Below are 26184 nucleotides of genomic sequence, written 5' to 3' on the forward strand. Positions count from 1 at the left end.
ATATTGTTTTTTTTTTTTTTTTTTCAAAACTGTTGCTCTTTTTTTGTTTAAAGCGCAAAAAAAAAAATCGCACAGGTGATCAAATACCACCAAAAGTAAGCTCTATTTGTAGGAAAAAAAGAACGTAAATTTTGTTTGGGTACAGCGTCGCACGACCGCGCAATTATCCGTTAAAATAATGCAGTGCCAAATCGCAAAATAGGGCCTGGTCAGGAAGGGGTTAAAATCTCCTGGGGCTGAAGTGGTTAATATCTGTTCAAGGAAACAATTGCAGTTACCACATCCAAGGACTGATAAGCTGCAGTGTATTACATTTTTTTTTGTACTTTGGTTTAGATAAACCTTAAAGTGATACTAAACACACACTGTGTACTGTGCGTTGTCCCTTCTATTTCTATATATGGATGAAGGCACTGTAAATTTTTTATTAAAAAAAAATCCTAATACCTTTTTCCTAATCAATATACAGCTATCCTATGACCCAGATCTTTCCCAGCCTGTCTGCAGGAAAACTTAAGCAGAAGGAGCTTCTAGTCCTCTGCTACTGGTCACAAAAAAAAAAAAAATGACAGCCCACTCCCTCCCTCCTCCTCCTCCCTGCCCACTAATCAGCTAACCACAATGGGGGCTTACATTTATACTAGTGTCCTGAGTCCTCAAGCCTCACTGAAAATCTTGTTTCTCTTTCATTCATTGACAGACACAGCTCCTGATCTTCATAACCATTGAGTTATACTGCCCCTACAGGAGTAGGGCACTAGGCAGAGAAATAATCTGGCTACGCCAGTGGGCAGTCCCAGGGGTATACTCCCTCTCCCTGCTATAGGTACTCCAGTTTTTTTCTGGCTAGTCAGGGGTAAGGACCTAGTTCCTTGCTGGGATCTCTGGACCCTTCGGTTTCGGATTGAACAGGGCAAGCATGATTCCGGTTGAAGAGTCCCGGCTTTTAAGGATCCGGCTGACAGGAAGGCAGAGGCTGTGGCCCGCAATATATACACTCTGGCTGGTTCGGCACTGAGGCCGGTATTCACCATTACCCTGGTGTGGCAAACTCTGAGTGGGCTAAGCTTTTACGCCGTGACCAGCATGTCCAGGGGCTGCAGTTTATTTGTGATGCCTCTTTGGATGCGGCTCCCCTAGTGGCTTGGCTCTCTGTTTCGGCAGTGGTCCTTCGGCATGTCTTTTAGCTTAAATGCGGTCTGCGGATCAGACTTCTAAAAAGGCCTTGACTGAACCCTCCTATCAAGGGGATCGCCTGTTTGGGGTTACCCTGGATTTCATCATTAAGGGTCTCACAGGGGGAAAGTGCACTTTTCTTCCGCAGGCTACTAAGGGCAAGGAACCTCGTCGTAGACGTGGGCCCTCCTTCTCGGCTCATAAGTTTTTTTTCGTCCCTCAGGGTCTACTGACAAGGGCTTGAAGTCTTTCAGGGCCTTTTCTGGAGGATCCAAAAGGACCTGGTCTGGCAAGCCAAGAGCGGCCTTCTCCAGACCCGTGGAAAAGGCTCCTTCAGCATGAAGGTGCGCCCTCGCCCGTATCAGGGATGAGGGGACGTCTTCATTGGTTTCCGGACCCGTGGACCTCCCTGGTACAAGACAAGTGGGTCCACAAAGTCTTTCGGTCCTGCGTGGTGTTAGTCTTTTGGGGTTCATCCTCGCTCATTCTCGGTGGCTCGAATTTTGACCTTTCTTCAATGGGGGGTTGTACAGAAATTGGCCTTGAGTACCATCAAGGGCCAGGTGTCTGCGTTGGTTGTCTTATTTCAACGACCCTTGGCCACACACTCCCTGGTGTGCAGACTTGTATAAAGTACTCGAAATTTCTACTTGAGTAAAAGTACAAGTGCTCGATCAAAAAATTACTTGAGTAGAAGTGGAAGTGCTCGCAGAAAAAGTTACTTAAGTAGAAGTACTAAAGTATTCAACATTTTTTTTACTTAAGTATTGCAAGTAGTTTTTTCAAAAAATTTGCTACTTAAGTACTAAAAGTAAAAAGTACCAGTAGTTTTGAAAAAAAAATTCTACTCAAGTACTGAAAGTAGAAGTACAAGTACTGTGTTATGTAGTTATTAAAGAAATAAGTCAAAAGTTTGAACATCATATTGTTTTTTATTATTTCAAATGGTTTATTCAAATGATTAACCTGTGTTTGTTAGTAGTTTCTTGATGCACTTTAAGCGCTGTAGCACCATTTATTTGTTTGTTTCATATTTTCTTGTTATTGGAAAGATTTGGTATAGCAGCTTTTATTATACACAGCCTTTATTTTCGTATGCGCTAATTTACAAATGACATTATACACATTTTTTTGAGCTTTATGCAACCTGCCATCTACTGTTCTGGCAGTGGTAATTTTTTTAAAAGTAACGAGTAACTATGCAGCACAGAAAAAAAATACTTGAGTAGAAGTATCGAAATCATTGAAAAAATGTAGTGAAGTAAAAGTAGAAGTAGGAGAAAAAAATTCTACTCTAGGAAAGTACAGATACCGCATTTCGGTACTTAAGTACAGTACTTAAGTAGTTCTACTTCGTTACTATACATCTCTGCTGGTGTGTACCTTTCTTCAGGGTGTCTGACATTTGGTTCCTCCAGTGCCGTGCCCGTTGCTACCCTGAGACCTCAATTTGGTGCTTTCGGTCCTCCGGAAGCCTCTTTTTTTGAGAATCTTCGTGAGATTCCCTTGCTTATGCTGTCTCAGAAGGTTGCATTTTTGGTGGCTATCACCTCTGCGCACAGGGTGTTGGAATTGGTGGCGTTATCCTGTCCACCTTACTTGGTGATTCACAGAGATAAGATGGTTCTTCGCCCCTGTCCATCGTTCCTCCCAAAAGTTGTCTATGGTTTTCATTTTTATGAAGACATTGTGTTGCCTTCCCTGTGTCTCAGGCCGAAACATCTGAAGGAAATTGTCTTGCATGCCTTGGATGTGGTTCGGGCAATTGGTGTGTACCTGGCAGCTACGGAGTCTTTTAGGAAGTCAGACTCACTATTTGAGCTTACAGGGTTTGTTCGCTTCCTCTGCGACCATTTCCAGATGATCAGACAGGCGGTGATTCAGGCCTATTCCATCAGGGGTCAGGTTCCTCCTTTCCTGATCAAGGCGCACTCTACTCGGGCACTTGGTGTCTCCTGGGCCTTCCGTCATCAGGCGTCAGTGACGCAGGTTTGCAAGACGGCAACCTGGTCGTTGGTGCACACTTTTACAAAGTTCTATAAAGTGGGTGTGTTGGCATCTGCGGATGCTTCTTTTGGCCACACGGTTTAGCAGGCTGCTGTTTAGAGGACTTGATCCTCTTTGAGGATGTATTGTTTTTTTCAGGTGGGCTCCAGTTTTGGTTGAGCTTCTGTTGCCTGGTTGGCTACTGTTTAGCCTTGGGAATTTTTTGCTGTTCCCACCCCTCATGTTTAACACTGCTTTGGGACGTCCCAATGGTTTTGAAGCTCAGGAGCTGCGTCTGTCAATAAAAGAAAATGGGATTTTGGCTTACCGTAAAATCCATTTCTCTGATGTTCATTGATGGACACAGCACCCACCTCCCTGTGGAGTTGTAATTCTTCTGACACTGCTTGTAACAAACTGAGTACCTATAGCAGGGAGAGGGAGTATACCCCCCTGGGAGTGACCATAGGCATAGCCAGATTATTATTTTTTTCCTGCCTAGTGTCCTACTCCTGTAGGGGGCAGTATAACTCATTGGTTCTGAAGATCAGGAGCTGTGTCCGTCAATGAACATCAGAAAAATGGGTTTAACGGTAAGTCAAAAATACCATTTTTGTGAATATGTAAATGGCTTTGCTTGGAAATTCGGTAAACTTATCCAAACCGAAGCAGCCAAAGTCTGGAGCAGCTGTGCGTGGCAACTAATCAGCCTTTATCTTTAATTTTCAAAGCTTAAGTGAACAAGCTGAAGATAGAACCTGATTGGTTTCCATGCACAGCAGCTGCTCCAGATTTTTCTGTTCCAGTTTTGATAAATTCCCCTGATTTTGACTCCATTTTTGCATGTGAGAGGTTACCTGAAAACCAAGCACTGCTGATGGGATTTGAAGATGGGTTTGGAAAATGCTGCTTTCAGACTTATTTTAAACAAAGTAAAATCTAATGACAGTATATTATTAGGGATGCACCGAAATGAAAATTCTGGCCCGAAACCGAACACGCAGGATGCCCTTGGCTGAAAACCGAAACCGAAAATGACTTTTTCCCCCAAATTTTTTTAAAATAGATAGAACAGGGGCATACACCAAAAACAGGTAGCGACATACACCTGTCGCTGCCACCCTGTCACAGTATATGTACTGTGATGGGTTGGCAAGAGGTTAATTTAATTACCAATGGTATTTGTATTATGCAGCATGAGGGGGTTAATGTATTGCCACTGCTGGTCACTCATCTATTAGTGACCGACCAGTGGCACTTAATTAACCCCTTTGTGCTGCATTAGTGCAACCAGTATCAGTGTTAATTAACACTGGTTGCACTGATACTGGTTGCACTAATGCTGCACAAAGGGGTTAATTAACTGCCACTGGTCGGTCACTAATTCATCAGTGACCAGCAGTGACAATACATTAACCCCCTCATGCTGCATAATACTAATACCATTGGTAAGCTGCCTCCGCTCCCCCCCCCCCCCTACTGCCTCAGCGTCCCCCTCAGCAGTACACCCTCCTCCCCTCTGGCTCAGCATCCCTCCCCATCCCAATGATTCAATCTCCTTACTGTCACTCTGCTGAGTGCTCCTCCGGTGTCCTTCGTTCAAAAGAAGCGCCTCTGGCCGGCAGCCCGCCTCCTGGTGATGTCACTACTACGATGTGTGTATGAATGAAGTGACATACCGGGTGGGAGGGCGGGCGAGCGGCCGCTATAGATACAACTATGTGAGCCTTCACTTCACTTCCCTGTCAGCAGGACTGTGTGTGAATGACCTGACACCGGGCGGGGGGAGCGGCCGCTAATAACTATAACTATGTGAGCCTTCACCTCCCTGTCAGCGGAGATACATGCCTGACAGGGAAGTGAAGCGCTCACATAGTTACAGCTATTAGCGGCCGCTCCCCCCGCCCGGTTTCAGGTCATTCACACACAGTCCCGCTGACAGTGAAGTGAAGGCTCACATAGTTATATCTATTAGCGGTTGCTCGCCTGCCCTCCCGCCCGGTATGACACTTCATTCATACACACATCGTAGTAGTAGGAACGTCATTAAGAGGCGGGCTGCCGGCCTGAGGCGGGACTTTTAAAACCTGCGCCTTCCTCACGGCGGCCATTAATTTCGCCATTGTTAACCCATTATCGGCCGAAATGGGATAGGCTCATTTTTGGCCGATAATTTCGGTGGCCGAAATTTCGGTGCATCCCTATATATTATCATTGGTTTAAGCAGTACCAGTTCTCTATATCTCATGTGGAATTTATGTTGTGAGCTAATATGGGATGCCAAATAGATGGTTAAAACTAAATTTGGAAGAACAAAAACTGGACACCTTTAGAAATTCTGTCCATGGTGCACCTAGCTTTGGTATCGGATTAGTACAATTCACTTGGCTCTAAGAATTAATTTGCTGTCCCGGGGGAAAAAAAAGTGTTTTTTTTCTTTTTTATATCTGGGCAAAAGTAGTAAGAAAATAGCAGTATGGTTGCCAGCTTCAGCGGTTTGCTGCAGGCAATGGCTGTACTGTATGTATTATAAAAATATAGATTATGATCATAGAGGTTTTCTGCATGTGCTTGGATTAGTTCTTTATTGCAAACAAATTTTTAAATCTGTTTTAACAGCTCAACCCTCATGTGAGTGCCTTTCAGAAAAGATTTGTTGGTGAAGTAAAGAAGTGTGAAGAGTTGGAAAGAATATTAGGTGAGTAGTCAAAAGATCAGTGTTTCTGTTTCAATTTCTGTGATATGCATGCACTACTGCTTTCTTTTTTTCGTGCTATATATATATATATATATATATATATATATATATACATCTTGGTTGGCTTAAAATTAGTAGGGAATATCTAAGCAAATTCAAGAATACCCTAATTCATTCATTCATTCATTCAGGGAAAAGATATTAGATGTAATGAATTATTTGCAATTAAAAAGGATCTGAACTATGAAAGCTGTATCCCAAAAAAAAAAGTCACCAGCTTTGCCCCGTGTGCTCCCTCTAGCTGTCATTTCTATACCACTAACTTTACCATGGCTTATTCTGTGTTGTTCGGTGAAGAGCTGAAGTTACACTCTGCAGAGCTCTGTGAGGAGAGCGCTAAGAGCTGATTAGAGGGAATAGACACACCCCCCTCCCCACAGGAACAGAGCTGAGGCTGTTAATCAGCTGGAGGTCTCTTCCCTGTCACCATTTTTGTCTTGGTGTCAGGAAAAACTTGTCCAAAGTGATTCATGTTTATAGCAGAGGAACAAAGCAGAAGACCGAAATGACACATAGTGCTCTTAATTGAGAGTACACACTGTAGAGGGATATGCTTTGTTCCCATTTCATATGAGGTTTTCTAGAACTTTGAAGACATGAATTCTTATCCTTCCTTATGCTCTCCAAAATTAGAAGTTCATTTTTTGGCTTTAGTTACATTTTATGATATGTTCAGATAGAAATAATATATAAATATAATTTTTTTCTTGTAATCTTTCGTGTAATCTGAACAAAGCTACACAGGGAGAAGGCTTCCAGTTCATATTAGTGAAAGCAGACCATTTCCACTTTGTACAGGAATTTGTGGCGTGTCACATGAAAGTAATCTTTTACATAAAACAAAGTGCAAATGTCTAGCTTGTTACATTTAGTAAAGGGATCGCTATGTGTTAATGTTTGTCCTGCTGGATATCACATGTTTAGTCTTATCTTCTATAACAAGCGAATGTCTTATCATTAAAACTGCACATTACAACCTCACCAAAGCAATTTTAGATTAAGATATTCTAAATATAATAATTCACAGAAGCAAACTTATGTTAAGCATTGGAAGGTTTCATTGCTGTTTTTATTAACTGACTGGCTTATAGCTAGATTGATGCAAATTATTGAGATAATAATATTTTTTTGTTAATAAATTTATTTTGCTTAAAATAAACTATATTTTCCCAATGTCCTCATCTGTGACTTTTAATATTAATGTGCAGTGTGACCTAACATACTGTTTTTTGGATCTTGTGCAAATGTGTCTTGCTATCCTTTCTTGCTTGTTCCCAACTTGCTGAGTTTTTTTCTATAATCTAAATTTAGAAAAAGTTTTCCTTTTTATAAAACTACTGGTATATCTGAACATCTATCAATGCAAATACATTTTGCATTCATTTTCCAGCCCTTTTCCATGGAGAAAAATGAATTATCTGAAATTCAAAACTCCACATATTAACAGAAAAATGTTACACATGTAATTACTACAAAGCCAAGGTATGCAATAGTGATAAACCGAGAAACCTCTGTTTTAGGTTACCTAGCATCTGTTTAAAAAATTTATAAATGTGTATATTAAATAATTAAACATTTTTTTCTGCTTCCTATTTTAAAATGTGTTGGCTGGGAGAAAGCCAGGCTTCATATTTAGCAGTAGTTTTTTTTTTAACAGTTATTACATAAACACACAAAATGAAATTTATAGAAAAAAAAAAAGAAAAGAAATGGCATAACTTGCATGTAACAGAATTACTGCACCCAAGCGGGACAAGGATATTACAGATCCTAAAGACTACACACAACCTTAAGCCTCGTACACACGCACCGATTGTTGGCCGATTGTCGGCTTGTTAGTATGATGCTTCCGACAACCGACTGCGACTTTTCGGCCGAACAAAATCTGGTGTGCATGCTATAAAATTTTTGTTGGCCGTCAACAGAACGGCCGATTGTTCGTCAGTCAGTACAGATTTCAGCAGACAAAAATCAGATGAGCAAGACTGGGCATGCTCAGAGAAGAAAAAACACACGGAAAGTAAACCAGCACATGACATCACTTCTGAAGTTGGTTGTTGTTGTTGGCCAACAAAATTTGTGTGCAGTCTAGAGCACTTTTCAACCAACACAACAACACTGGACAAAAGACGGCCGATCGGTCGACCAACAATCGGTGCGTGTGTACGAGGCATTAGAACAGAAGGATTGACGCGTCTTCCTTGGCTGGCCTTCCATGGATTTCTGATCCCCACTCTCAGTTCCTCCACATTCTCTCATAGACGCAACTCTGACTGAGATTGCTAGATACTACAAAAGGATAGCGAAATCCAAGCTTTCCCTCTCCGCTAACACCCATCATTGGCCACCTTGACTTTTCACCCAGAATTACGGACCAAACCTTCCATTTAAAGACAGACAGGAATTTCTTTTCGACTCCTTTGGTGCCCTTTTCTATATTAAACATATAAAACATGCTTGGTGTGCACGTGTTTGTGGGTTGGATTTTTTTCTTATCCACGCATTGTTACTTTTTGAAATGGGGGTTTAGCAGCCTCTGCACTCCGGTCAAAAGATAGATGCCGGTAGAGGTTACGGCCCTCACTGTCATGATCCCTTGAGATGATCTTTCTCTAACCCGAACTCCCAGTTGGCACGGTTCTTTATAGACTTCATTGAATACTCCAAACCACTGTTTGGCTTAGATATTGAATCAACAATAGATCTTTGTCATGTTTATATGCCAGCTGTCTATTTTAATGCTTCTTTTACTTTGTATTCTGAACACAGAATGGATTTACTTTAAAGCCAAGTTATACTTTTTTTTTTTTTTTTGCTGTTATTACATGTGGCATACCAATAAATAAAGAATTAAAAAAAAAACAACTGAATGGGTGACAGTACCAATGTCCAAGAAGAACCTAAATAAGTACCTAAAATAATCAAACTAGACTGAGTTACAAGCCATAAAAGTAAGAACTAACGTAAGTAGTACAGAAACACTTAGGATTGTTGGGACAAAGAAACGAATACTGTACTGGTGACCATAGTATATGTAACAAACTTTTCAGAGAAGAGAAAGGGAATACAATAAGACACATGGCCACTCACTAAAACTAGAAGAAAAGCGGTTTAACCTTAAACTACGTAAGGGGTTCTTTACTGTCAGAGCAGTAAGGATGTGGAATTCTCTTCCACAAGCAGTGGGAGCATCGATAGTTTTAAAAAACTATTAGATGGGCACCTTAACGACCACAACATACAGGGGTATACAATGTACGGTTAACAGTAAACACACACACACACACACAATATGGGTTGAACTGGATGGACTGATGTATTTTTTTCAACCTCACCAACTATAACTATGTAACCCGCAAAACACATTAGCAGTAGTTTAATGTAGTTTTTGCTCTTTTCTGCATCTGCTGCATGTCAAGAAAAGGTCACTTCTCTTTAGATTGCCTTATGGTGTAAGCGCCAGCCTATGGTGGCACCAGAATTGCCACCCTTATTATGGTACCGCCACTACTGAACAGGGGAACTGTTGGTGAATGTGAGCAAACATGACAGTACTTCTTAAAGTAAGGCACGCTGCATAAGAAAGTAAGCATTGGCTTGGCTTCTACTTTTTATAATCACTTTATTTCATTTTATGAAAGAGGAATTTGCAGTTACATTTGATATTGTAATGTGTTTAGTTGACCTAAAATGAGTTTTAATCTAAAGGTTTTCCACTTTCATACATGAAAGTGAAAAACCTTCTTGGTTGCAGCTGCCCACCCCCCCCCCCCCCCCGTTATTTTTACTTGAACCCAAACGTTTCAGCGGCGAGCCCGAGCTCAGCAGCTCCAGCCACTGTCTCGGGTCCTCATTGGATAGGGCCATTGGCTCCCACTGCTGTCAATCAAATCCAGTGACACCAGAGCAGAGGGGTCGGGGCCGGGTCCTGCTGTCTGTGTAAATGGACACAGCAGCGGGACTCGAGAGCGCGCCTGTACGGGTACAGTATTGGAAAGCTGCTCTCTGTAAGGGCACCCAATGAAGGGGAGGAGCCAGAAGCGATGCCGGGGCACCCCAGAAGAGGAGGATCGGGGCTGCTCTGTGCAAAACCCTTGCACAGAGAAGGTAAGTATAACATGTTTGTTATTTTAACCACTTCCACACTACCTGTATGTTGGCTTGAAGAAGTGGTTGTACCGGGGTGATGACTGCAGCTAGAAGCATAACCCCAGTACCATTTTGTAGAGCCGGCAGTCGGCTTTCTGGAGATGAGAACTAATGCGGCTCAGCTCTTATCTCAGTTAACAGGAGGGGACGTGTCTTCCGCCCCCCCCCACCGCTCTGCCTGGGTCTCCCATCCCACCAGCTGGTTAGAGTCCTGCAAGAAGCCAGATTTGGCTCAGATCGGATCTCCAATTTTGTAACCCGGAAGTGACGTACTTCTGATTTACTCAGCTTTTCAAAAAAGTGTCGGAATTTTTTGCCTATTACTATCGCAAGGAATGTTTCCTTGTGACAGCAATAAAAGTGTATGTGTATATATGTATGGATATGTATGGATATATATATATATATATATATATATATATATATATATATATATATATATATATATATATATATATATATATATAGAGAGAGATATATGATTACAGTAACTACATTACTTTTTTTGGTAACGAAGTAAAGTAACTAGTTACAATACTAATCTTGGTAACTACACTACTTTACTAGGCTATAGGAACGCGCTTTCCTGCGTTACCCAAGCCGTGCGATACAATCGTTATTTCGAAGAATAGAGAGGGATGAAGTTTATGACTTTTTGTTGCACTTTGTTTTATTCTGGTTTTTCAGGTTTTGTTCTCATGTTTCCCAAAGCCTGTGTATATACAATAAACTCTATGCAGAAAGATTGTCATGTATCTTCTTCTACACGGTCAATTAAGAAAGAGGAAAGTAAAGTAATAAGTAGTGACGTTACTTTTCAAATGCAGTAACTAAAGTAATTTACAGAAGTAACTAGTACATTTTTTGAGTAACTACCCCAACACTGTGTGTGTGTGGTGTGTGTGTGTGTGTGTGTGTATGTATATATATATATATATATATATATATATAATATAATAAAAATATGAATGATTTTTTATTTTTTTAAGTGCTAAAAAATAAAATAAATAGGAGAATTTTTTTTTTTTTTTTTTTGCTTGAGCAGGCGGATAACGGCTCCGTCTCCGCCCTGTGTGCAGATGGAGCTGTCAGATCCCCGCTGTTCTCTATGGAGAGATTGGATTAGAACAGACCGCCTGTCCGTTCTAATCCGATCCTCCAGACGGATGGAAAATAGGCTTTCCATCCGTCCGGATTTCAGGGACAGGATCGGGTATCAGCGGAGATGTCTCCGCTGACACCCGCTGCCCCATAGGGATGCATGGAGCATCCGATCCGGTCCACCTGAAAAACTGACAGGCGTATCGGATCTGATCGCCCGTGTGAAAGGGGCCTTAGGGGATTTAGTTCTCTAGTTTTTTTTTTTTTTTGCCAGTTGGATTGCACCCTACATTTGTTGTATTACGCAAAGTTACATATAAAAATTTTTTTTTGGGTGTAGATTTATTAAGAGTCCAGCAAATGTTAGAGTTCTGTGGTTTATCACTATTTTTGTATTTGAAAAAATGAAAACCATACATAAAGAATGCATTCATAAAATAAAAAATCACCCTTTTAATGTACTTGTTCATTTTCATTACAGGGTACCTGGTTCAGGAAATTAAGAGAGCGGACATTCCAGTTCCAGAAGGAAATATGTTGCCAGCAGCCCCCCTTCCAAAACACGTGCTAGAAATTCAGGTAACTCTCACAAGATTGCATCACGTGTGTTTATTTGTAAGCTTTACAGGACCTCTATAGCAAGGAAAGGCATAGGTAAATTGCACCCCGTCATTTCCTCAAATAATAGTACTTGAATTTAAATTACCTTGCAAAAAACTATATAGTGTTGTGTGTGTGTGTACAGTATCTCACAAAATTGAGTACACCCCTCACATTTTTGGAAATATTTTATTATATTTTTTCATGTGACAACACTGAAGAAATTACGCTTTGCTACAATGTAAAGTAGTGAGTGCACAGCTTGTATAACAGTGTAAATTTGCTGTCCCCTCAAAATAACACACAGCCATTTATGTCTAAACCGCTGGCAACAAAAGTGAGTACACCCCTAAGTGAACATGTCCAAATTGGGCCCAATTAGCCATTTTTCCTCCCCAGTGTCATGTGACTCGTTAGTGTTACAAGGTCTCTGGTGTGAATGGGGAGCAGGTGTGTTAAATTTTGTGTTATTGCTCTCACTCTCTAATACCGGTCACTGGAAGTTCAACATGGCACCTCATGACAAAGAACTCTCTGAGGATCTGAAAAAAATAATTGTTGCTCTACATAAAGATGGCCTAGACTATACGAAGATTGCCAAGACCCTGAAACTAAGCTGCAGCACGCTGGCTGAGACCTACAGTGGTTTAACAGGACAGGTTCCATTCAGAACAGGCCTCGCCATGGCCGACCAAAGCTGTTGAGTGCACTTGCTCAGCATCATATCCATAGGTTGTCTTTGGGAAATAGACTTATGAATGCTGCCAGCGTTGCTGCATAGGTTGAAGGGGTGGGGGATCAGCCTGTCAGTGCTCAGACCATTCACCGGACACTGCATCAAGTTGGCCTACATGGCTGTTGTCTCAGAAGGAAGCCTCTTCTAAGGATGATGCACAAGAAAGCCTGCAAACAGTTTTCTGAAGACAAGCAGACTAAGGACATGGATAACTGGAACCATGTCCTGTGGTCTAATGAGACCAAGATAAACTTTATTTAGTTAAGATGGTGTAAAGCGTGTGTGGCGGCAACCAGGGGAGGAGTACAAAGACAAGTGTGTCTTGCCTACAGTCAAGCATGGTGGTGGGAGTGTCATGGTCTGGGGCTGCATGAGTGCTGTCAGCACTGGGGAGCTACAGTTCATTGAGGGAACCATGAATGCCAACATGTACTGTGACATACTGAAGCAGAGCATGATCCCCCTCCCTTCGGAGACTGGGCCACAGGGCAGTATTCCAACATAACCGCCCCAAACCCACCTCCAAGACGACCACTGCTTTGCTAAAGAAGATGGGGGTAAAGGTGATGGACTGGCGAAGCATGTCTATAGACCTAAATCCTATTGAGCATCTGTAGGGCATTCTCAAACGAAAGGTGGCAGAGCGCAAGGTCTCTACCATCCACCAGCTTCGTGATGTCATCATTGGAGGAGTGGAAGAGGACTCCAGTGGCAAGCTCTGGTGAACTCCATGCCCAAGAGGATTAGGTAGTGCTGGAAAATAATGGTGGCCACACAAAATATTGACACTTTGGGCCCAATTTGGACATTTCCACTTAGGGTTGTACTCACTTTTGTTGCCAGTGGTTTAGGCATTAAGGGCTGTGCGTTGAGTTTTTTTTGAGGGGACAGCAAATTTACAGTTATACAAGCTTTACACTCACTACTTTACTTAGTAGCAAAGTGTAATTTCTTCAGTGTTGTCACATGAAAAGATATAATAAAATACTTACAAAAATGTGAGGGGTGTACTCACTTTTGTGAGATACAGTGTGTGTGTGTACATAAAGGCCTTTTTCTATCCCTGTGTAGTGTATATGTATTTTTTTTTTTAACTCCATAATGGCTATCTCTTCATTTAATTTAGTAATTTAGCATACTTTCAGCTTATAGTGGTTCAGGAGCTAATCAGTTGTGCTGCAGTGTAAAGAGCGTGCTGATGGGAGGAGAGAACAGATTGACAGATGGGCTTATCAGTCTGCTGCTTCTTTTTTCACTGGCTAAGCACAGGTTGGGAAAGAGTCAAGACCTGTTAGTGTTACATAACTGCAGCAGAAAAAATGAAGTATCCATACCTGTCAGTCTGGGCTCTGCTGTGTAAATCCTTTTGGCGGTTATGTATTTGACCTATGTTTTTAGCTGTTTGCCTGAAATTCAGCATTAAGCAAACTGCTAGCACGCTTTTAATAGGCTTCAATTAGTAGGCTGACATTGATAGAGAAAACTATTAAAGCTAATTTAGAACTCTAGACAGCTTTAAAAACACAAATTATACATCTGCTTTATAATCATTTAAAGGAAAACTAAAGCATTAACAAACATTGTGAGCGGATAGGCCATTTATTGCAGATAAGAAATGCTGTGCCTCTTCTGCAATAACTGCCAATTCTCAATCCTCTTCTTTAAAATGTACCCTGGGCTGCTGATGTTGAGCTTAGGGTACATTCTTGGCATGGTGTAACCACAAAGTTCCGTCATCCCCTGCAAGCCAACAAAAACAAGCAAAGAAATAAACACCCAGAAAAAACAAGGGATAATCTGTTGACACTGGTAAAGGGTCCTCATGGATGTTGGCGTGGAGGTGAGTTTTTTTGGCTTTAGTACTGCTTTAATACGGTCGTAAGACTTAAGTTCACTCAAAATTAATAACCCTAAAATCAGCACAAGGGACATAATTAGTCAGAAGGATGTGTCGCTTGTGGTGATGCCTCTTCTGTTAGGTGAAATCTTCCTCTGTCCATACAGCTCAACCACTCCCACCACCATAATCTTCCTTTGTGGTGGGGGTTGTTACAGGCTATCATCAAGAGTGCCCCACTATGGGCGCCCTTACTGACCATATGTGCTGTTCTTTTGTACATTTGTTGTAATTTTGTACAGTTTATTACAGCTTCTATGAATGGAAATGGGATCAATGCATGACAAGTGGATGATTTGACTGGTCATGGATTTTGTTTTATTCATAGAAGTTGTAGTATGGCTATGAATGGCATAGTTGGGCGTAAAGGGCGTGCATAGTCTGGCATAGTCTGAGAGCCTGTGAAAGCCCCCTAGTTCTTTTAATGCCTGCCACACTGAAGATGAATATTTTTGGATTTAGTTCTGTCACCGGCCCAGTGGCTAGGCTTGGGTAAGCCATACCAGGATTGCTTGAAAAAGGACGTGAAACCCACCATTTGTCCAAAAAAGATTTTAGCTTAGAGTGCCATTTGTACACTAATCCTTCATCAGAGGTCCACTTTAGAGGAGTCATCCATGAGTCATGCTTTCATAAAGTACTTTACTGTTTCTAGTGACATTGATAGCTGACAGTCTTGTTTACAAATGCAGAGCAGAACATTGACTTAAGGGTTTTATCAATCATTAACATGCCTCTTACTCTACTACTTACTCTGTCTTCTAGGAACAGTTGCAGAAGCTAGAATCTGAATTAAGGGAAGTAAATAAGAACAAGGAAAAGTTACAAAAAAACCTCCTGGAATTAACAGAGTATACACACATGCTGCGAGTAACCAAGGACTTTGTGCAGAAATCATCAGAGGTATTCATATATCAATATTCTATACCATTATGACTTTAGCTAACTTTAACTGATTAAAGGGCAACTCTATTTTTCAGGGAACATTGCTAAACAAGCCATATTGTAGATTAAAGCCTCAGAAGGTTAATAAGAACTGTGGGAGCTGCCACAGGCAGCTGAGTGCATAAAGAGTGCCTAACTATGCCAACCTTTCCACTCAGCTCCTTCTTTTATAGAATCAGATGCTACTGCTCCTCTACTCCCAGGGTATTTACAAAGACCCTAGCACCTCTTCTTGCCCTTCTCAGTACTCTGGGCATCCAAATCAGGCTCTCTACACCAAGGGTCTCCAAACTTTCTAACCATAGGGCCAGTTTACTGTCCTTCAGACTTTAGGAGGGCCAGACTGTGGCCACTGGGAGTTGAAATTGTCCTAGCATCAGTGGGAGGAAACAGTTGATCTTCGCCATTAGGGGGGGGGGAATAGTGCCCCATCGTTAGTGTCATTGGGAGGAACAGTGCCCCATCATTGGTGTCATTGGGAGGAACAATGCCCCATCGTTGGCGTCATTGGGAGGAACAGTGCCCCATCGTTGGCGTCATTGGGAGGAACAGTGCCCCATCGTTGGCGTCATTGGGAGGAACAGTGCCCCAATATCGTTGGCGTCATTGGGAGGAACAGTGCCCCATCGTTGGCGTCATTGGGAGGAACAGTGCCCCATCGTTGGCGTCATTGGGAGGAACAGTGCCCCAATATAGTTGGCGTCATTGGGAGGAACAGTGCCCCAATATAGTTGGCGTCATTGGGAGGAACAGTGCCCCAATTCCGTTGGCGTTTTTTGGGAGGAACAGTGCCCCAATACCGTTGGCGTCATTGGGAAGAACAGTGCCCCAATACCGTTGGCGTCATTGGAAGGAACAGTGCCCCAATACCGTTGGCGTCATTGGGAGGAACAGTGCCCCAATACCATTGGCGTCATTGGGAGGAACAGTGCCCCAATACCGTTGGCGTCATTGGGAGGAACAGTGCCCCAATACCGTTGGCGTCATTGGGAGGAATAATCCCAATGACTCCAATATCGTTGGCGTCATTGGGAGGAACAGTGCCCCAATATCGTTGGCGTCATTGGGAGGAACAGTGCCCCAATATCGTTGGCGTCATTGGGAGGAACAGTGCCCCAATATCGTTGGCGTCATTGGGAGGAACAGTGCCCCAATATCGTTGGCGTCATTGGGAGGAACAGTGCCCCAATATCGTTGGCGTCATTGGGAGGAACAGTGCCCCAATATCGTTGGCGTCATTGGGAGGAACAGTGCCCCAATATCGTTGGCGTCATTGGGAGGAACAGTGCCCCAATATCGTTGGCGTCATTGGGAGGAACAGTGCCCCAATATCGTTGGCGTCATTGGGAGGAACAGTGCCCCAATATCGTTGGCGTCATTGGGAGGAACAGTGCCCCAATATCGTTGGCGTCATTGGGAGGAACAGTGCCCCAATATCGTTGGCGTCATTGGGAGGAACAGTGCCCCAATATCGTTGGCGTCATTGGGAGGAACAGTGCCCCAATATCGTTGGCGTCATTGGGAGGAACAGTGCCCCAATATCGTTGGCGTCATTGGGAGGAACAGTGCCCCAATATCGTTGGCGTCATTGGGAGGAACAGTGCCCCAATATCGTTGGCGTCATTGGGAGGAACAGTGCCTCAATATCGTTGGCGTCATTGGGAGGAACAGTGCCCCAATATCGTTGGCGTCATTGGGAGGAACAGTGCTCCAATATCGTTGGCGTCATTGGGAGGAACAGTGCCCCAATATCGTTGGTGTCATTGGGAGGAACAGTGCCCCAATACCGTTGGCGTCATTGGGAGGAACAGTGCCCCAATACCGTTGGCGTCATTGGGAGGAACAGTGCCCCAATACCGTTGGCGTCATTGGGAGGAACAGTGCCCCAATATTGTTGGAGTCATTGGGAGGAACAGTGCCCCAATATTGTTGGAGTCATTGGGAGGAACAGTGCCCCAATATCGTTGGCGTCATTGGGAGGAACAGTGCCCCAATATCGTTGGCGTCATTGGGAGGAACAGTGCCCCAATATCGTTGGTGTCATTGGGAGGAACAGTGCCTCAATATCGTTGGCGTCATCGGGAGGAACAGTGCCTCAATATCGTTGGCGTCATCGGGAGGAACAGTGCCCCAATATCGTTGGCGTCATTGGGAGGAACAGTGCCCCAATTCCGTTGGCGTCATTGGGAGGAACAGTGCCCCAATTCCGTTGGCGTCATTGGGAGGAACAGTGCCCCAATTCTGTTGGCGTTTATTGGGAGGAACAGTGCCCCAATACCGTTGGCGTCATTGGGAGGAACAGTGCCCCAATACCGTTGGCGTCATTGGGAGGAACAGTGCCCCAATACCGTTGGCGTCATTGGGAGGAACAGTGCCCCAATACCGTTGGCGTCATTGGGAGGAACAGTGCCCCAATACCGTTGGCGTCATTGGGAGGAACAGTGCCCCAATACCGTTGGCGTCATTGGGAGGAACAGTGCCCCAATACCGTTGGCGTCATTGGGAGGAACAGTGCCCCAATATCGTTGGCGTCATTGGGAGGAATAATCCCAATGACGCCAATATCGTTGGCGTCATTGGGAGGAACAGTGCCCCAATATCGTTGGCGTCATTGGGAGGAACAGTGCCCCAATATCGTTGGCGTCATTGGGAGGAACAGTGCCCCAATATCGTTGGCGTCATTGGGAGGAACAGTGCCCCAATATCGTTGGCATCATTGGGAGGAACAGTGCCCCAATATCGTTGGCGTCATTGGGAGGAACAGTGCCCTAATATCGTTGGCGTCATTGGGAGGAACAGTGCCCCAATATCGTTGGCGTCATTGGGAGGAACAGTGCCCCAATATCGTTGGCGTCATTGGGAGGAACAGTGCCCCAATATCGTTGGCTTCATTGGGAGGAACAGTGCCTCAATATCGTTGGCGTCATTGGGAGGAACAGTGCCTCAATATCGTTGGCGTCATTGGGAGGAACAGTGCCCCAATATCGTTGGCGTCCTTGGGAGCAGGGACTGACTGGCAACTTCCGGTCCAGGGGGCAAATACAAACCAGAGGCCCATGGTGCAGCGACTCGGCCTCCCTCCCACTCTCCCTCTTCCCGCCCTCCTCCTGACCCCCATTTCAGACTCAAGCTCCGCTCCAAGTACTCTCTACTCACTGGGTGAATCCGGGTTCCTGACCTGGCCAGCAGGGGTAGTTGGGGGAGCTGGGACTGCCTGGGGGAGGAGAATCTCCAGTGGGGCAGGGAACTGGCCTTTGCTCAGACACACTTTACACCATCCATGGTGGGGCGGGGAGGCCTGCGCTCTGTCCTTGTCTTCATCCCACATTCAGTAGGTCAGAAGTGGGGATTTTTTACTTATCATCATCACCAGTAATCCTTTAGGTATGTCTGTAGCAGAAGCAGTGCAGCCTTTTAACGGGGCATCAGAGAGGCCCAGGGGGCAATTGCCCCCCTGCCCTCTGGCCCAGTCCTCCCCTGCTTGGGAGGAATTGTCTCATGGTTGGCAGGGCCATCTTTCCAAATGGGCACGCTGGGCAGTGTCCCAGGGGCCCCACTTGCCGGGGGGGCCCCACCCAGGGCCGGGACAAGGGGTGGGCAGGAGAAGCAGTTGTCCTGGGTGCAAGGAATGGGGCGCCCTGACCCTAACCCTAATGGACGGGGGGAAGGGCGCAGTTTGGCATCTTTGCCCTAGGCGCTGGATGGCCTTGCCCTGGCCCCACCTGCCCAGCGACCCAGCCCCAGCTAAGAATTATTCCCAAATCCAGTGTGCCTCCCACCACCGAACTTAGCAGGTGGCAAGCTCCTGTCGTCCCTGTGCTGCTGTCAGGCCACGTGGGCCCATAACTGCAGGAATGCCTGTCCGACCTCCACGGGAACAAGCACACACAGGACAGTTGAGTCTGACTCCGGTCTGTGTGTGTGTTCATTAGCCTTGCACTGCTGTACCAATAAATATTGCCTTATCGATAATTATCATTTTTATTCTCGTGGGTGATTGTGTAGGCGGGACCCCAGTGCGCTGTATTGCCCGGGACCCTTTAATGCTCTTAAGATGGCACTGATTGTTTGGTGTCAGTAACAACAATTATGCCCCACTGTAGGTGTCAGTGAAATAGTATCTTGCATCAGTGGTAGAGAAAATGCACCAAGGACTGGCTAAAGGCAAGCAAAGGCTGCAGTTTGGAGGCCACTGCTCTAGATTATCTTCCTCTCCTTTGCATCTGTCAGCAAACCTACACAGGACAGTTCAGATGCTCCGGGTTTTTTTTTGGGTGGTCAGCTTAAGAAAAGCCCCTTTCAGGAAGTTGAAAAAAGAATGGTCTAGTGCAAATATTACTCCCCACCTTTTTAATATACATGGGAAAAAAATAAACGTCAATCACCTTTAAGTGGTTGTAAAGGCTCAAGGTTTTTTACCTTCATGCATTCAATGCTATTGGCTTCCTCCTACTATCAATCACAGTAGAGAGAGAGCCAGGGCCGAGTTGCGCTCCGTGTGTGAATGGACACACAGAGCAGCGACTCGGGAGCGAGCCTGTTTGGATGCCCCCATGGCAAGCTCTTTTCTATGGGGGCACTTGGCAGGAGGGAGGGGCCAGGAGCTTCGGTGGGGGACCTAAAGAGGAGGATCAAGGCTGCTGCTCTGTGCAAAACCACTGCACAGAGTAGATAAGTATGACTTTTTTTTTTTATCTGCCTTTACACCACTTCATAAACCAGAAGATTTTCCCCCTTAATGACCAGGCCATTTTTTGTGCTTTTGGCATTGCGTTACTTTAGCTGACCATTGCGCAGCCATGTGACGCTGTACTCAAATAAAATTGATGTCCTTTTTTTTCCCCTCACAAATAGAGCTTTCCTTTTGGTGGTATTTGATCACCTCTGCGATTTTTTTTTTTTTGCTACATATTTTTGGTAAAAAAAAATCCCAATAAGTGTATATTGGTTTGTGCAAAAGTTATCGCGCCTACAAACTAGGGGTACGTTTTATGTCCTTATTTATTTAATTTTTTTTTACTAGTAATGGCGGCGAGCAGCGATTTTTAGCAGGACTGCGACATTGTGACGGACAGATGGGTTCACCTTGCTAACATTTGTGACACTTTTTGGGGGACCAGTGACATTGCTACAATAATCAGTGCTAAAAATATACACTTACTGTACTAATGACACTAGCAGGGAAGGGGTTACCACCAGAGGCGGTTGTGGTGGAAATTAATAAGGTTTTGAGCATAGAAATTCGTTCAGTGGGCTGATCACTTCACTGCGCTGAAAAATCGCACTTGTAGATATTAATACGCGCCAAGCGCCAATAATCCCTTGTACTGAAAAATGTACAGCTCTTTTGTATAAAGAAATCCTAGCATGCTCGGCGTCAAAGAAGAAAATAGGAGCAAGCTGTGTCACGATCAATGCCAACAGAAGAGTCCCTGCTTCAGTGCAGAGCACCGGTTTATTTATAGTCCGAAAAAAGGGGTTTACAGTGGGGGGGGGGGACAACTGTACAGCACAACCAATCACCCATTTACATTCAAAAGTTCAATAGAAAGGGGAGTGTATGTTTATGCATGAGCAGAGTCACGTGTCTGAGTTTCCCGCCGTTGGGTGCACAAGCAACAATGCACTATTGCTAACAATGAAACCCACGTGTAGGAAAAATGCCCGCCAAACACGATACAATGGAACTAGCTTGTATCTCGTGAACGTTGCCCCGCTAATACGTGTGCATGCGCTCCCATCATAACCTGTTAGAGTGAAACCTATAGTTCATAAAAACCATATTTGATAGTGATTATGCTATTGTTCCAGTAAATGAGACTATATCTGCAAAGGAAACCAGCAGTATTTCAATCATGCGGATTAAGCCTAATAGAAAGCTACCAGCCATTATTCCAGCAAAAGGGCAGATATTATCAAAACGATAATTCCACATCACAAACATATCTCCGCCAGTGAATACCAGGGTCCAGGCTGGCTGATATACATTTGTGCGGTGGAGTTCGCATCACACTGCCATAGATCCGAACCAGCACTTGCTCGTTTGCGTAGCCGCTCAGAGCTCCCGCCGATAGGGATGATCAGGCAAGTAGCATGCAGTCTCCATTTAATGGAAGGTTTCCACAACTACAGGTCTTTCCTCAATGCTAGTTAAAGCCATATTCGCTGTGCATGGCGATTACTGGTAAACTGACACTGGGAGACATAATGGCAATTAAACTAAAAACACATCCTGAAAAATGTCCACACAAATATTTCCACAACAGCAATCAAATGGTTAAATGTATACCTAGGGGGTGTTTTCTAACTGTGGGGAGGATTGGGCTTATGGAATCAAACCAGGCCCTATGTTCCTAAAATGGAGGAACACAGGAGCCCTGTGTTGATTGGTGACACCACGGTCTGCTGTGTTTACAACAGCAGACTGTCATTCTGTCTCCACAGGGAGCGATCGCGGGTGCCCAGTGGCAATCGAATATCAGCATCCCTGCTGGCGAATGGGCGTGCGCGCCCCCACAATAGCTCCCGTAAGTGACGTACGGGTACGGAGTTTCGTGGGAACCTGTCGACCTTACATAGTCACATAGTTACATAGTTAGTGAGGTTGAAAAAAGACATCAGTCCATCCAGTTCAACCTATGATGTGTGTGTGTTTGCTTTTAACCGTACATCGTATACCCCTGTATGTTGTGGTCTCTAAGGTGCCCATCTAATAGTTTTTTGAAACTATCAATGCTCCCTGCTGATACGACTGCTTGTGGAAGAGAATTCCACATCCTTACCGCTCTTTCAGTGAAGAACCCCTTACGCATTTTAAGGTTAAACCGCCTTTCCTCTAGTTTTAGTGAGTGGCCACGTGTCTTATTGTATTCCCTTACTCTGAATAGTTTGTTCCTTATGCTAGGGTCACCAGTACAGTATTTGTACATTGATATATCCCCCCTCAATCGTCTCTTCTCCAGAGAGAATAGGTTCAGTGCTTGTAGTCTTTCCTCATAGCTGATGTCCCCCATTCCCCTAATTATTTTTGTTGCCCTTCTCTGGACTCTTTCCAGTTCCAGCACATCCTTCCTGAGGACCGGTGCCCAGAACTGGACAGCATACTCCAGATGTGGCCGGACCAGAGTCTTGTAGAGCGGCAGAATAATCTCTCTATTTCTGGAGTGAATCCCCTTTTTTATACATCCCAGTATTCTGTTGGCTTTGCTTGCAGCGGCTTGGCATTGCATGCCACTGCCAAGCCTGTTGTCTACCAGTACCCCCAAGTCTTTTTCCATCCTACACTCACCCAGAGGTTCCCCCCCTAGTGAGTAGCTTGCTTTCTGGTTTCTGGCCCCCAAGTGTATTACTTTACATTTTTCAACATTAAACCTCATCTGCCATGTAGTTGCCCACCCCGTTATTTTGTTCAGGTCCGCTTGTAAGGTTTCCACATCCCGCATAGAAGATATTGGCATGCTTCGTTTAGTATCATCCGCAAATACTGAGATTGTACTAGATATCCCCTCCTCTAGATCATTTATGAATAAATTAAACAGGATTGGTCCCAGGACAGAACCCTGGGGGACCCCACTTTCCACACCCGCCCAATCCGAGTACTCCCCATTAATCATCACCCTCTGGACTCTCCCCTGGAGCTAGTTCTCTATCCAGGTACTCACCTTATGGTCCATACCTACCTTCCTTAGTTTGTACAGTAAGCGTTTGTGGGGAACGGTGTCAAAGGCCTTTGCAAAGTCCAGATACACCACATCCACAGGCTTTCCTTTATCTAGGTGGCAGCTCACTTCAACGTAGAAGGTTAGTAGATTGGTTTGGCAAGAACGATTTTTCATAAATCCATGCTGATTACTACTAATAATACTGTTTTCATTACTAAAGTCTTGCATGTGGTCCCTTAACATCCCCTCCAAAATCTTGCAGACTACAGATGTTAGGCTGACCGGCCTATAGTTACCCGGGATACACCTCGGCCCCTTTTTAAATATTGGTACCACGTTGGCTTTTTTCCAATCGGCTGGCACCATACCCGTCTGTAAACTATCCTTAACCACCTCAATACTGGGCACTTAAACCCCCTTCCTTCCCAGACCAATTTTCAGCTTTTAGCGCTGTTGCAATTTGAATGACAATTGCGCGGTCATGCAACGCTGTACCTAAACCAAATTTGTGTCATTTTTTCCCCACAAATAGAGCTTTCTTTTGGTGGTATTTGATCACCGTCAGGTTTTTTCTTTTTTGGTGCACAAATAAAAAAAGACTGAAAAGTTTGAAAAAAAAAAAAAGTTTTTTTGTTTAGGTTATAAAATTTTGTAAATAGATATGTTTTTTCCTGCACTGATGAGCACTGATGATGCCGCACTGACAGGCACTGATGAGGAGACACTGATGGGGTGGCACTGATGGGGTGGCACTGATGGGGTGGCACTGATATGCAGCACTGATGGGCACTGATAGGTAGCACTGATATGCAGCACTGATGGGCACTGATATGTGGCACTGATAGATAGCACTGATATGCAGCATTGGTGGGCACTGATAGGCAGCGCTGATGGGCAGTGATAGGCAGCACTGATGGGCACTGATTGGCGGCACTGATGGGCACTGATAGTGGCACTGTTGGGCGGCAATGATCGGCACTGATGGGTGGCACTGATCGGCACTGATGGGGGGCACTGATGGGCACTGATAGGCAGCACTGGTGGGCAATAATGGGCACTGGTGGGCGGCGCTGATAGATGGCAATATTGGCACTGGTGGGCAGCACTGATAGATGCCATTGGTGGGCAAAACTGATAGGGAGGGCACTGGGGGGCTCTCTGAGCCCTGCTTGCCATCCCTGGTGGCCATAGTGGGCATTCCTGGTGGTCATGGGTGGGCATCCCTGGTGGCTTAGTGGCACCCCTCCCCCCCCCCCCAGGGCTGCACTGGTAATCAATGTTCTGATTACCAGCACAGACCCCCCCTGTGATCAGTGAGTAATTAGAAATACTCACTGATCACCCCCACAGCAGCACCGATCCTCTGATCTTCTCCTCACTGACAGGATCTGTCAGGAGGAGAAGAGATCGAAGCCGTTACAACGGCTCTATTTACATTACACGACGGCTGTGATTGGACACAGCCGTCATGTGATCAGGAGGGCCAATCACAGGGCCCTCCTGCCGAATGATGTCGCTCTGTGTCCGAGGGACACAGGCACATCGAGATCGCGCCGCTGCGCGTGCCCGCGGCGGCGCGATCTCTCTCCTTCTGAAGGACGTTCCGGAACGTCCATTCAGAAGGACGAGACTCCCGCCCGGCCGTATATGTACTATGGCCGGGTGGGAGGTAGTTAAAGATCAAGAATAATGGTCTGGCAATCACCTGGCTGAGCTCTTTAAGAACCCTCGGGTGCAAGCCATCCGGTCCCGGTGATTTATTTATGTTAAGTTTCTTTAGTTTAGTTCTAAGTCTATCTTCTCTTAGCCATGGCGGCACTTCCTGAGGTTTGTTGTTTAGTTTGGCCTTACAAGCTAGGTTCGTGTAGCCCCCCGATTCTTTTGTGAAGACTGAAGAGAAGAAATTATTTAACACTTCCGCCTTTTCTCTGTCCTCAGTGGCCATATTTCCTTTGTCATCTTTTATGGGGCCAATGTGTTCTGGCCTCGCTTTCTTGCTGTTTATATACTTAAAGAATTTCTTGGGGTTCTTTTTACTCTCCTCCGCTATATGTCGCTCGTGTTCTATTTTAGCCGCCCTGATTTCGTTTTTACATTTCTTATTACACTCTTTGTAATGCTTAAATGCTGCCAATGACCCCTCAGTCTTGTATTTTTTGAAGGCCTTTTCTTTAGCACTAATATGCATTTTTATGTTGGAGTTTAGCCACCCAGGGTTTAATTTTGCTCTTTTAAATGTATTTCCCTTTGGAATGCACTGGTCAATCCCCTTGTTAAGTATGCTCTTGAAGCACTCCCATTTTTCCTCCGTGTTCTTTGTTCCCAGGGTTCTATCCCAATTGATATTTTCTAGCAGCGAGCGCAGTTTTGGGAAATTGTCTCTTTTGAAATTCAGCGTCCTTATATTACCCCTCTGCTTCCTAATAACTGTAATTAATACTGAAACCTTTTGACCTATGGTCACTGTTTCCTAAGTTGCCCCGTATTTCTATATCCGTGAGCAGGTCTGTATTGTTGGTAATCAGTAGGTCAAGTACCGCATTGTTTCTCGTCGGTGCATTCACCATCTGACCCATGAAATTGTCCTGCAAAATATTTAGGAACTGTCGAGCCTTGGCTGAGTGTGCGGTTCCTTCTGCCCAGTCTATATCTGGATAATTAAAGTCCCCCATTATAATGACATTACCCATCCTTGCTGCCAATCCTATCTGTAAAATGAGGTCCGCCTCCCCCTCCTCCCTCAGGTTGGGGGGCCTATAGCATACGCCCAGTATTACCTTCCCCACGTGCCTTCCCTTTGAAGCTCTACCCATAGGGATTCTGCCTCGTCCTTAGCTCCATTATTAATATCATCCCTCATATTTACCTGTACACTGTTCTTGATATACAGACATACCCCTCCATATACCTGCCCTCGTATATGTGCGGCGCCTGGTCGGCAAGTGGTTAATATCACTTTAATCCAGTTTAATAATTTCACCATATAACAATGTGTCATCTGAATTCAAAGCAAATAGCAACAAACAATATTGCACTTTAAAATATATTGCAATAAGTGTGCTTAAAGTGTCCGAACAATCTAAATCTTTGAAGAGTGCAGTCCACATCCACGTAAATTGCTACAGATATTCATATCCTTTGCAGATTGCAGTACATATCACATGTGCTCCCAACC

General features: G+C 44.5%; 1 protein-coding gene across 1 annotated transcript in view; it reads left to right on the forward strand.

The window, feature by feature from the left end:
* The window catches only part of ATP6V0A2 (ATPase H+ transporting V0 subunit a2), a 162093-nt gene that overhangs the window by 9625 nt on the left and 126284 nt on the right, over positions 1-26184 (forward strand). Inside the window, exons 2-4 of the mRNA XM_082256661.1 lie at positions 5782-5860; positions 11652-11749; positions 15169-15306. Of these exons, the coding sequence (XP_082112787.1) occupies positions 5782-5860; positions 11652-11749; positions 15169-15306 (315 nt within the window). The remainder of the gene's footprint in view (positions 1-5781; positions 5861-11651; positions 11750-15168; positions 15307-26184) is intronic.

The sequence above is a fragment of the Pelophylax lessonae genome (assembly GCF_965119305.1).
Source record: "Pelophylax lessonae genome assembly, chromosome: 1".
In the NCBI taxonomy this organism is placed as follows: Eukaryota; Metazoa; Chordata; class Amphibia; order Anura; family Ranidae; genus Pelophylax; species Pelophylax lessonae.